A 13,185-nucleotide genomic window follows, 5' to 3' on the forward strand; every position below is an offset into this window, starting at 1 on the left:
AAGGGGTGAGTCCCATCTGGTAAGGGGAGTTTTATACCTGGTAGAGAGCAAAGTTAAGGAGAGTTACTCAGTCATTGCCAGTCTCTAAGGTCAATTTAGTTAAGGTCTCTTTTAGGGTTCTGTTTATCTTTTCTACCTGTCCTGAGCTCTAGGGTTCATATGTATAACAATCAAGCAGCTATTGATGGCTTTGGTTTTGAACATGATGAAAGATGAATTACAGGAGTCAGGTTACCTAGACCATGGCTTCCATGAGACCTTTCCATGTTCAAAACCAAAATGAGAGGACAGTGATGGGATCTATCAGTGATGAGAAACATCCCTATGACTGTGGGAGCGGTCTTTGAATAGTCACCAATTAGCAATACAGTGAGCTCATGTGATGTGAAGGCTTACTGAAATATAACATTGGGGTGATTAATTGTTCTGCTCATTTGAAGACACAACTCATATACTGCTGTATTTACCAATTAGGTATACACCTAGATGTGATGACCTTTAGAATATATGTACTGTAAATAATCAGAAATTTTTTCATTCGTTGTATGGCCACCAAGATGAATCATCTGATAGGGGATTAATATTATGGCTTGTTTGCAATGATGGTTCTCATGCTATTGAGGCAATTACAAAATCTATATTTTAAGTTCATGCATGCATACTACCTCTCCTGTGCATGGAACTGTGGAGTTGGCCTGGCTGCCCTGCCTTCTGAGTCATGTTTTTTCAGGTTAGAGTCCTTGGCTCCTGGGACTCTGTGTGTCTTGAAGTTCCTGAGAAACTGGTGAACTTCCTCAGGCGGGAAAGCCTTCAGACCATTTGGCTTTGCCTGTATGCTCCCTTAGAAGTCACAGCAGTGTGGAGCCTAGAGGAGGCCATTTGTGTAGACCTTACCCTTTGTACCCTCTAACTTTCTAAATACCACTGCATCCAGGTACCTACAACTGTACTCATCCTGGCATTTGCCACTACATTCCACTTCTGATAAGGGTATAAGATGTAGGATTATTCTCAATAAAATTGTCATAACCCCATGAAAACAAGCCTGGTTTAATTTCTCACTTACTGTATCAAGTAAATTTGAACTAGTAAATAAGTGTGGGCATTTCCCCCTATATTACATCACCAACATATTCAAGAGGGTGTCTTTAGGATTGGGCATTCCCTGAGAGTTATTAGGAAAGTAGTCCTATGAGGAATTAGTGCAGATATAAATGATTCAGAAAGAACACATGACTCAATACACAGTACTTGTTTGTAACTTTTACTAAGCAACTTTGCACTCATTAATTTTCTATCATAAAAATGTCCTCAATAACATAAACACAGCATTCTGAAATGTGTCATTATATCTTGCATTCTTTTGGTGATATTTGTTGATTGATTTATTTATTGATTGGTTGGTGTTTTTAAGACAGGGTCTCTATCTGTTCTGATACTCACTATACAGAGCACAAAGTCACAGAGATTCACCTACTTCTAACTTCCAAGTGGTGGGATTGAAGGCATGTGTTACCACATTTGGATTTACATGATGACTTCTGTTTGTTTGCTTGTTTTTTTTTAATTGTGGGAAAATCTTTATTTGTTACATATTTAGGGGATGCATAGGTGAGAACTCATATTGAATTTCAAACCTACGGGTATCATATAATAGGAGGAAGTCCTATTCCACTGATCTACCTTCCTGTCTCTGAACCATACAGTTTTTATCACTATTGCTCTGTACTGCAGCTTGAGGTCAGGGATAGGGAAGACCCAGAAATGAACGCACACACTTATGGTCATTTGATCTTTGATCATAGGAGCTAAAACCATCCATTGAAAAAAAGACAGCATTTTCAACAAATGATGCTGGTTCTACTGGCAGTCAACATGTAGAAGAATGCAAATTGACCAATTTTTAGCACCGTGTACAAAGCTCAAGTCCAGTTGGATCTACGACCTCCACATAAAACCAGATACACTGAAACTAATGGAAGAGAAAGTGGGGAAGTGCCTCAGACACATGGGCAGAGGGGGAAATTTCCTGGACAGAAAATAATATTTTATATTATTTGTAACTATTGTAAGGGATTTTATCCTAATTTCTTTCTCAGCCTGTTTATCATTTGTATAAAGGAGGGCTACTCTTTTCTTTAATTTTATATCCAACCATTTTCTGAAGTTGTATATCAGCTGGAGGACTTCTCTCATAGAAGTCTGGGGACGGATATGTATACTATCATATTATCTGTGAATAATGATACTTGGACTCTGTCCTTTCCAACTCACCCATCCCCTTTTATTTTCTTATTGATTTATCTAGAACTACAAGTACTATATTGAATAGACAGGTAGAGTGGGCAGTCTTGTCCCTAATTTTAGTGTAATTGCTTTAAGTTTTTCTCCATTTAGTTTAATGTTGGCTACTGGCATGCAGTATATTGCTTTTATTATATTTCCATGTATGCCTTGAATCCCTGATCTCTCCAAGACTTTTAAAATGAAGGGGTGTTGAATTTAGTCAAAGGCATTTTAAGCATCTAATTAGATCTCCTTGACATTTTTTTCTTTCATTTTTTAATTTATTTTTTTACAGTCATTTTACATCCCACTCACCACCCCTTCTCAATAACCTCCTCCCATAATCCTTCCCCTAATCCCCATCCTCCATCCTCTTCTATCCTGAACGGGTGAGGACTTGTATCCCTGATCTCTCTAATATTTTCAAAATGAGGGGGAGTTGGATTTTGTCTAAGGTTTTTTTCAACATCTAATGAGATGATTATGTGATTTTTAAAAGTTTTTTATATACTGGACTACATTGATAAAATATATTGAGCCATTCATGTATCCCTTGGATGAAGCCTACTTTAATCATGATAAATGATGTTTTTCATGTGTTCTTGGATTCAGTTTATAGCATTTTTTTTTTTTTTACTCTTTCACAACTGAGATTTTATTGGTCGAGGAGTAGAGTACACAGACATTCCATTTTTTTTTTTTTTTTTTTTTTTTTTTTCTTTTTTTCGGAGCTGGGGACTGAACCCAGGGACTTGCGCTTGCTAGGCGAGTGTTCTACCACTGAGCTAAATCCCCAACCCCGACATTCCAATTCTTAACACACGTACCCAAACTCTGAAGAGCTGTATAGTGTTCATGTACCCTAATTCTGAAGAGCCATAATAGTGTTCACATACCCAAACTCTGAAGAGTCACATTGTGTTCACGTATACAAATGAAGAGCTACATATTGTTTTTCTTTGAACTTATTCCAGTGATGCTCCAGCCTCAAACTTGGCAAGTTTCCTTAAGACCTCTCACAACAACCAAATGCTCATAATCCTCAGTTCCACCAATTCACAATTTTATGCCACACACAATACATACTCAAAATTTCTATCTTTCACAGCACATTATCACAACTGTTAGGATAATGGACTGCCATGACCACAGACATCACAGGGTGAGGACCAAAGACTGGCTTTCTTACAAAATGGTTCTACTATAAACACAGGGCCAGATATAACTGGAAATATTCCAAACACAAATGCACAACTGAGACTCCAAATTGCCATTTAGTATGCTTTGTACTGTAGGATATAAAACTAGCCCCCTCTACGGAATATTATGGTGACCCCCGAGACAGTCACAGCCTCTCCTGATTCAGTATCCTGCTACTTTCCGGTTGTACCAAAAAATAAACAACCAGCAAATGATTTAACCTCTTAAAAAAACCATTTGCACTTAAAAAATGGGACGAGGTGGGATTCCCTCACCTTTTAAAAATGTTTCTAGAACTACTAAAAAACTTGCATTTACAAAATAGTTGATAAAAATATTCCTCTGGATTGTACAAGAAGGGAGGCAGGGACCACTGACAGACGTGATGGATGCTTAGTCGGACTTCGCTTCTTTCTCTTCCTCAGAGGCTGGACTCTGGTTTTCCGTCTCTCGTTTTTCTGCAGGCAGATCTGTAGTTTGCTGGTCAGCTACTTCAGCCTGTTTGCCCTTCGCTCCCCTCTTCCCTTTTATCTGTGCTTTTTTGTCTGATGCTTTAACCTTTCCAGCGGCCTTTTTCGGTTTCGCGTCCACCTTGGCAGGGGCGGGCTTGGCCGACAGCCTCGCGGAGCCTTGGGCTCCTCCTTCGCTGCTTCATCTGCGCTAACCTTCCTTTTGGGCATCATGGCGGCGCAGGGTGGGAGACAAGTGCGACGTTGGATCTGTCACGGAGCTGCACTGCCTAGCAGCCACCACACGAACTGCTTGCGAACATTTTATTGAGTATTTTTTGCATCAATGTTCATTAGCCAAATTGATCTGAAACTCTTTCACTGTTGAATATTTGTGTGGTTTAGCTATTAGGGTGATTGTGGCTTTGGAATGAATTAGATAGTGTTCAATCAGGTTCTATTTTGTGCCATATTTTCAGGAGTATTACCTCACCTTTGAAAGTGTGGTAGAATTCTGCACTAAAACCACCTGACCCTGGGCTTGTCTTTTTTGTTTGTTTGTTTGTTTCTTTTGTTTGTTTGTTGGTAGACTTTAATGGTGGGTGCTAGTTTCTCACGGGTTTCAGTAAGGTTTAGATAGTTTACCTTATTTTGATTTAACTTTGGTACATGGTTATCTATCTAGGATATCCTCCATTTCATTTAGATTTTCACATTATGGGGAATACAAGTTTTTGAAGAAAGACCTAATAATTTTTTGGGTTTCCTCAGTTTCTTTTGTCATGTTTCCCTATCCATTTGACAGTTTGTTAAATTATATACTGTCTCTGTGCTTTTAGTTAAGTTGGCTAAGGGTTTGTCTATCTTGTTAATTTTTCTCAAAGAAACCACTCTTGGTTTTGTTGATTCTTTGTACTGTTCTCTTTGTTTCAAATAGCCCTCAGTTTGACTATTTCCTGCTGTCTACTGCTCTAGAGCCTTTTTCTTAATTTTGATCTAGAGCTTTCAACTGTGTGATTAAGTTGGTAGTAAGAGATCTCTCTGATTTCTATCATTAATATTATTACTGTTACTACCGTTATTAACTTATTGATTTTACATCTCTTATTGCCCCCACCCCTGCCGTCACCCTCTCCTACAGTTCTTCCCAATGACTCCTTCTCTTCTCCTCTGATCAGATGGGACCTACCCTATGTATCCTCCTACCTGGCCATCAAGACTCTCTGAAGCTTGGTGCTTCTTCACCCATTGAGGTCAGACAAGGCAGCATGGTTAGAAAAATAAATCCCATGTGCAGGCAACAGCAGTTTGGATAGCCCCATTCAAGTTGTTCAGTACCTATATGGAGATTAAGCTGCACATCTGCTACGTATATGATGTGAGGCCTAGTTCCAGCCTGGGTTATGTTCTTTGGTTGGTGGTTTAGTAACTGAGAGCTGGAAGGGTCCATGTTAGATGACACTGTTGGTATTCATGTGGAGTTCCTATCCACTTCAGGGTCTCAGTCCTTTACCCCAACTATTCCATAAGAGTTCCTAATCTTCAGTCCACTGTTTGGCTGTGGGACTTTATATAAAAAAGGAGTAGTATCTGAAGAAACTCTCAAAAACATTCAAAGTTAAGAGATAAACAAACCTAGAAGAATGAATTTCCCTAATTTGGCAATACACTACATGACCTTGAACACCATTGACTATTGCTGAGGACACAAAAGAGATATGAATGGAATGATAACATCATCACTGGCATGCAAAGTTGGGTATACTGTAATTTCCCCTACAAATATTTATATAGAGAGCCAATAACATGAACATTAGGAAACTGAAGATTATACATTAATGATTACTGCTATCAATTATGGAGAGACAGAATATGGTAAAACCAATTTGTACCATCCTTGTTTCATACATTTTCTTTGAATTTCTTTTTAGCTGATGCGTATATGTGCTTGCAAAATGTATATATGTATTCTCTCTGTTTATTTAGAGCTGCTTTCACAAAACAGCTTCAGATTTCTAGCATTAACATTCTGGATGGTTGTTGTCTACAATATGTGGGAACTGAACTCATGTCCTCTTCAAAACAAGCAAATCTATTAAGTTGTATGCCACCTCAATATCCACCCCACCCCAGTGGAATGTGCCCATTCCATTTCTAGTCACCTGACCTATCACCATCCCGATCATCCCAATACCTGAACAATACCTGCCTGGTACATTGCTCTTTTCACTGCAATTTCTGGGGCTCTTTGTTTTGCTTCTCAGTTAAACAAGTTGGGCTTATCAGTGAGCCCTGAACATGAGAAATAGATTCTTCAGAAAGTACCTGGACTTCTAACAGGGTTGTTCTAAGCAGATAAAGAGAAAACAAAAATAAAGAGGAACAAATGATTCCTCAGCTCTCAAGTACTTTCAGATTACAGAAAATACTTTGGGAGTAGTTTTAGTTAGCATAACTTGAGACCCACCAGTCCTAATCACAGTCAGTCACAACATGACAGTGCAAAAGGGGTTGAATGATTGGGATGACAGTACTATACCCCACTGAATTTATGAATGTCTAATGGAACAAAACCTGAAGGAAGACTTACACTTCCAGGAAGCATCAACATGACAAAAGGTCATGCAATGTTTCCTTCCTGTCTGTGGATCTCTTTTCTCTGTGGGATATGACATTCATATACACAATATTCAGAGACTTGCAATGTGCTTTTCTCCTGAAACTCTTATGCAGGAAGACTCACATAAAGACAAAAAATGGTGTCTGAGTCCTGAGGCCACAGAAAATGTGTTTTCTTATGGTTCTAAGTAGCCCCTGTGAGAAGTTCATCCCACGCTCAAAGTGCTGCTACAGATGGGTTGAAAACATTGCTCTAATATTCATTTTATGTTACAAGTTTGCAGAAAATATTAATGGATTCAGAACATTTTTGCCAGAGATAATTTCTGGGGTGATACATATTCATCTACCCATCCCAAGTGGAAACTGAAAGCAACCAAGTTCAACTTGTTGAAGCAATTAGCTTTATTGGAGTTACATATAGGGCTAAGGGGAAGGAGTTGGTAAATAAAGTCAAAGGGACTCAAAGGCAATTGCTATCCTGAAACTTAAAACTACTATATAATACAGATTGTGAATATTGGACATTGTGAGCAAACCACATATCTATATAGGATAAAGAGCATCCTACCTTAGTGCCTCACTTTCTCAAATCCTCTTTTAAGAAGTATAATTTGTCTGAGCATCTTTATTGGAGTTAAGTATACTGAATTTGTCAGTTTCCTTAGCTACTTTGAGGCATGTATTTTGTAGCTTCTCTCTGAAATAGATCATTTTAGTCTCCAAGAACCTTTACACAATTCCATACTCTGTGCTTCTTCATTGTGTTTTTATTATGACATAATTTGAAAGTGAGCAAATAAAAATTTTAATGAAAATTTCTTTCATTGTCACATTGTCAATTTTTCACCATAAACCCTGGGTAGTTTCTAAGATTTGAGAAATATTTAAAAGTTTTCATGACCTCCTCATTTATTTAATTCTCTAGTGTGAAATCTGAAGTGTTGTAAACAATACTGCTTGCATAAAGCACATTATACATTTTTATCCAGTGCACATTGTTTTTCTAATGATAAATGTCCAGGTATATTGTCAGATCTAAGATTTGGGTAAAGACCTTTTCTCATACATTACATTAATAAGGTTTTTCTCCCATATGCATTCTTTGATATATTCTAAGTGTTGAACCAACAGTAAAAGATTTGCACATTACTACATTTGTAAGGTCTCTCTCCTATATGTAGTCTCTGATGAATTCCAAGATGATCCTCCTTGGGAATGAATTTTTCTTATTAAATTTATTTGTGAAGTTTCTCTACTGAGTGGATCCTCTGATGAGTGCTAAGATTGTTTCTAGCCAAATAATTTGTCACACTGACTATATTTTGAAGATTTTTCTCTTACATGGATTCTCTGATGAATTCTAAGACTGCTTTTGTGGGTAAAGCATTGTTACATTCACTACATTTGAAAGGCTTCTCTCCTGTATGAATTCTTTGATGAATAAGACCAAATTCTTGGGTAAAGCATATGTTACATTAGCATTAGTTAGGTTTTTTCCCTATATGAATTCTCTGATGTTTTCTAAAATCACCTTTGTGTGAAAAGCATTTGTCACATTCACAACATTTGTAAGGTTTCTCTCCTGTATGAATTCTCTGGTGAACATTAAGACTGCTTTTGCGGGTGAAGCATTTGTCACATTCACTACATTTGTAAGGTTTCTCTCCTGTATGAATTCTCTGATGAATACTAAGACTACCTTTTTGGGTAAAGTATTTGCCACATTTACTACATTTGTATGGTTTCTCTCCTGTATGAATTATCTGATGACTCTTGAGCCTGGCTTTCAGGGCAAATGATTTATCACATTCACTACATTTGTAAGGTTTATTTCCTGAATGTATTCTCTGATGAGTTTTCAGACAATACTTGTCTGTAAAGCATTTGTCACATTCACTGCATTTGTAAGGTTTCTCTCCTATGTGAATTCGCTGATGAACACTAAGATGACTTTTGCGAGTATAACATTTGTCACATTTACTACATCTGTAGGGTTTTTCTCCTGCATGAATTTTCTGATGAGTACTAAGACCGCCTTTTTGAGTAAAGTATTTGTCACATTCACTACATTTGTAAGGTTTCTCTCCTGTATGAATTCGCTGATGAATTCTAAGATGGCATTTCAGGGTAAAAGATTTGTCACATTCACTACATTTGTAAGGTTTCTCTCCTGTATGAATTGTCTGATGACTTCTAAGACGGTATTTCTTTGTAAAGCATTTGTCACATTCATTACATCTGTAAAGTTTCTCTCCTGTATGAATTCTTTGATGAATACTAAGATCACATTTAAGAGTAAAGCATTTGTCACATTCACTACATTTGTAAGCTTTCTTTCCTGTATGAATTATTTGATGAATGATTAGACTGCATTTTAGGGTAAAGCCTTTGTCACATTCACTACATTTGTAAGGTTTCTCTCCAGTGTGAATTCTCTGATGAGTAATAAGACTGCCTTTTTGGGTAAAGCATTTGTCACATTCATGACATTTGTAAGGTTTCTCTCCAGTATGAATTCTCTGATGAATACTAAGACTTCCTTTGTGGGTAAAGCATTTGTCACATTCACTACATTTGTAAGGTTTTTCTCCTGTATGAATTATCTGATGACTTCTAAGGCTGCTTTTGTAGCTAAAGCATTTGTCACATTCACTACATTTGTAAGGTTTCTCTCCTGTATGAATTCTCTGGTGTCTTCTAAGATCGCCAACTTGAATGAAGCATTTCTCACATTCACTACATTTGTAAGGTTTCTTTCCTCCATGACACCTCTGATGAATAATAAGATTGCGTTTTTGGGTAAAGTGTTTGTCACATTCTCTACATTTGTAAATTTTCTCTCCAGTATGAATTGTCTGATGTTTTCTAAACCAGCATTTCTTGGCGAAGCACTTGGCACATGTACTACATTTGTAAAGTTTCTTTCCCCATTTGGTTTGTTTCAGCATGAGTTTTTGTTTATCAAGCTCTGTACCATTGGATTCCTTCTTTCCTCTGTGGATTTCTTGAGTCAAACTGACGGTAGAGCATGAACTTAAACAGTTTACACAGTTTTTACATTTGCAAGGTTCTCTGTTGTTTCCAGGTTCATGTCTGCTTAGGTTTAATGATTTATCAGAGGTATCCCTGAGGTTAGTTTTATAAGGTATACTTTGGGTGGATTCATGAATGGTGTTGCCAAGCTCATAACATTTATCAGACTTAACTTGGATATTCACATGCTGGGGGACAATATGCTGTATGCCTTGATCCAAGATGTTTTCATACTTATGACACATGCAATGATTCCCTGAAAAAAGAAGTGCAATTAGAGATGACAGGGATTAGTGGATGAGTAAGACAATATCCCATGTTCCCTGAAATGTTCTAATATAAATTAGTGATTCTGAAGGATAGAGCTCACAAACGTGGTCTTTCTTATTTCACAATCATTACACAGATTCTTGGAACAAACTCAAATCTCATCAAATGATAGGAAACAATAGCCTTCTATTTCTTTTATAAACACGGCTTGGCAGAAAGTAAAAAGAATAGGCGATGGAGCAGTAAAAGACTCTGAGAACAGATCTCTCTGAAGGAGCATCTAAGAAAAAGTTTCTTTAATCTCTTGTTTATATTTTCTGACAGAATAATACAGAATTGCTTTAGTCAGCTATGAATTCATTATGTTATTCAAATTGGCATGGAAGTCCTGATATAAAGGCCATTCTGTACCAACACTAAACATAGAAATAACAGGTAAAAAAACTAACTAAATAAGCAACAACAAAATTCTCACAACAAATAGCTCTTTCTGTGTTTAGAACATTCACCAGTTTGAAAACTTATAAACAACTGAAGAATTAATGCAACAGTAAAATTTGAATATTCCAATTGTTACAGGTGTGGCAATATATTTTCATACTCTGAATATTCCATTGTTTTTTCATTTTGAAGTTTTGATTAAAAGTAGATAAGATATCTTGAGAGATTACAGAATATAACACTGGATCCTCTTCCAAAGAATGGAGAGAAATGTAAAGGAAACACAATAAAAAACTTGTGTCAGTAACCAGAATTTCCCTTATTCAGGGAGTCTCTAGATATGTCTTAGTGTTTATATAAGCATACAGTAGCAAAATGCAAAGATTGCATCAGGAATTCTATAAGAACAGTATTCTTACCCACATAAAACAAATTGTTGTAATTCTCCAACATCACATCCATGTACAATGCCCTCTGAGCACAGTCAAGACATTCCCATTCCTCCTGTGAGAAGTCCACAGTGACATCCTTGAATGTTAACTGACCCTGTAATGAAAAATCACCTGTTTATCATATGCTGCTGGACAAAAGTGTTTTCGTAGGTGAAACTGACCTGAAGAATAAGAGGCATGTTGTGATAAATATTAGTCATGGGAAATATTTGAGGACAAAAAACATCTAGAAGTGCTATAGAAATGTCAGATTTTAAGCATTGTTGCTCTGATTAGACAATGCATAGAATGACATTGCATTGAGTACATTCCTAAGGTCTCTCACATTCATGAATTTTCTGATGTTTTCTAAAACCTTGGCAACAAAGAAAGATACCATTACTTCATTTGAAAATTTGGGTGCAGTTTGAATTCTATAATCCTTAACTATTTCCTGGCACCCACATGAACTACAAAATAGATTTTTATTTCTAATCCTTTAAAATCTAATGCTCTCTTCTGAACTCAACAGGCTGAAGGAATGTACAGCACATACGCATACATTCAGGCAAATGTACCGATATATAAAATAAAACTAAAATTTAATTTTAATAAAGTATGTTACATAAAGTAGTCATAGTCTTTATTGTATTTTTCTCTTCTCTAAAACTGAATTACATAATGGAATCACAAAAAAACCCCAAACTTAAAGGAATATAATATATACATGTGGGGTCTATTGTACCCTATTTTTAATACAGTTATTTGGCTCTTTGGAATCTGACTTTTTGAGTTCTTTGTATATATTGGGTATTAGCACTCTATCGGATGTAGGATTGGTAAAGATCTTTTCCCAATCTGTTGGTTGTCCTTTTGTCCTAATGACAGTGTCCTTTGCCTTACAGAAGCTTTGCAGTTTTATGAAGTCCCACTTGTCCATTCTTGATCTTAGAGCATAAGACACTGGTGATCTATTCAGGAAATTTTTACCAGTGCCCATGTGTTCGAGGCTCTTCCCCACTTTTTCTTCTAATTCTTTGAGTGTATCTGCTTTAAGGTAGAGTTCCTTGATCTACTTGCCCTTGGGCTTTGTACAGAACAATAAGAATGGATCAATAGGGCTCGAGACCCTATGAACAACAATGCCAAGCAACCAGAGCTTGAGGGACTAAGCCACTACCTAAAGACTATACATGGACTGACCCTGGACTCTGACCTCATAGGTAGCAATGAATATCCTAGTAAGATCACCAGTGGAAGGGGAAGCCCTTGGTCCTGCTAAGACTGAACCCCAGTGAGCGTGATTGTTGGGGGAGGGCGGCAATGGGGGAGGATGGGGAGGGAACACCCATAAAGAAGGGGAGGAGGAAGGATTAGGCGGATGTTTGCCTGGAAACCGGGAAAGGGAATAACATTGAAATGTAAATAAGAAATACTCAAAAAAAAAAAAAAAAAAAGAATGGATCAATTTGCATTCTTCTACATGCTGACCTCCAGTTGAACCAGTACCATTTGTTGCAATGCTATTGTATCTCCAGTGTATGGTTTTGTCTCCTTTGTCAAAAATCAAGTGACCATAGGTGTGTGGGTTCATTTCTGGGTCTTCAATTCTATTCCATTGATCAACATGCCTATCTGTGCCAACACCATACAGTTTTTATCACTATTATTCCATAATACAGCTTGAAGTCAGGGATGGTGGTTTCCTCAGAAGTCTTTTTATTGTTGAGGATAATTTTTGCTATCCTGGGTTTTTTTGTTTTTCCAACTGAATTTGCAAATTGCTCTGTCTAACTCTATGAAGAATTGAATTAGAATTTTGATGGTGATTTCATTGAATATGTAGATTACTTTTGGCAAGAGGGTCATCTTTACAATATTAATCCTGCCAATCCATGAGCATGGGAGATCCTTCCATCTTCTGAGATCTTCAATTTCTTTCTTCAGAGACTTGAAGTTCTTTTCATACAGGTTTCTTCCTTGCTTGGTAAGAGTCACACCAAGGTATTTTATATTATGTGTGACTATTTTGAAGGGTGTCTTTTCCCTAATTTTCCTCTCAGCCTGTTTATCCTTTGAGTAGAGGAAGGCTATTGATTTGTTGGAGTTAATTTTATATCTACCCACTTTTCTGAAGTTGTTTATCAGGTTTATGGGTTCTCTGGTGGAATTTTGGTGGACAATTAAGTATACTATCATATCATCTGTAAATTGTAAGTTTTTGACTTCTTCCTTTTCAATTTGTATCACTCTGAGCTCCTTTTGTTGTCTGATTGCTCTGGCTAGGACTTTGAGGACCATATTCAATAGGAAGAGTTGCACAGCCCTGTCTAGTCCTTGATTTTAGTGGGACTGTTTCAAGTTTCTCTCCATTTAGTTTGATGTTGGCTATTGGTTTGCTGTATATTGCTTTTAGTATGTTTAGGTATGGGCCTTGAATTCCTGATCTTTCC

The 13,185-nt window shown here is 37.0% G+C and overlaps 1 protein-coding gene and 1 pseudogene across 1 annotated transcript in view; both read right to left on the minus strand.

The window, feature by feature from the left end:
• Nucleotides 1-3,548: 3,548 nt before the first annotated feature.
• Nucleotides 3,549-4,811, minus strand: LOC116898023 (annotated as a pseudogene).
• A 2,124-nt stretch (nucleotides 4,812-6,935) lies between these two features.
• Nucleotides 6,936-13,185, minus strand: part of LOC116899059 (zinc finger protein 260-like) — a 36,504-nt gene continuing 30,254 nt past the window's right edge. The window contains exons 4-5 of the mRNA XM_032900530.1: nucleotides 10,721-10,847; nucleotides 6,936-9,846 (exon numbers count right to left, since the gene is read on the minus strand). Coding sequence (XP_032756421.1) covers nucleotides 8,039-9,846; nucleotides 10,721-10,847 — 1,935 coding nt within the window. The 3' untranslated portion in view covers nucleotides 6,936-8,038. The remainder of the gene's footprint in view (nucleotides 9,847-10,720; nucleotides 10,848-13,185) is intronic.

This window comes from Rattus rattus, chromosome 4 (genome assembly GCF_011064425.1).
Source record: "Rattus rattus isolate New Zealand chromosome 4, Rrattus_CSIRO_v1, whole genome shotgun sequence".
In the NCBI taxonomy this organism is placed as follows: domain Eukaryota; kingdom Metazoa; phylum Chordata; class Mammalia; order Rodentia; family Muridae; genus Rattus; species Rattus rattus.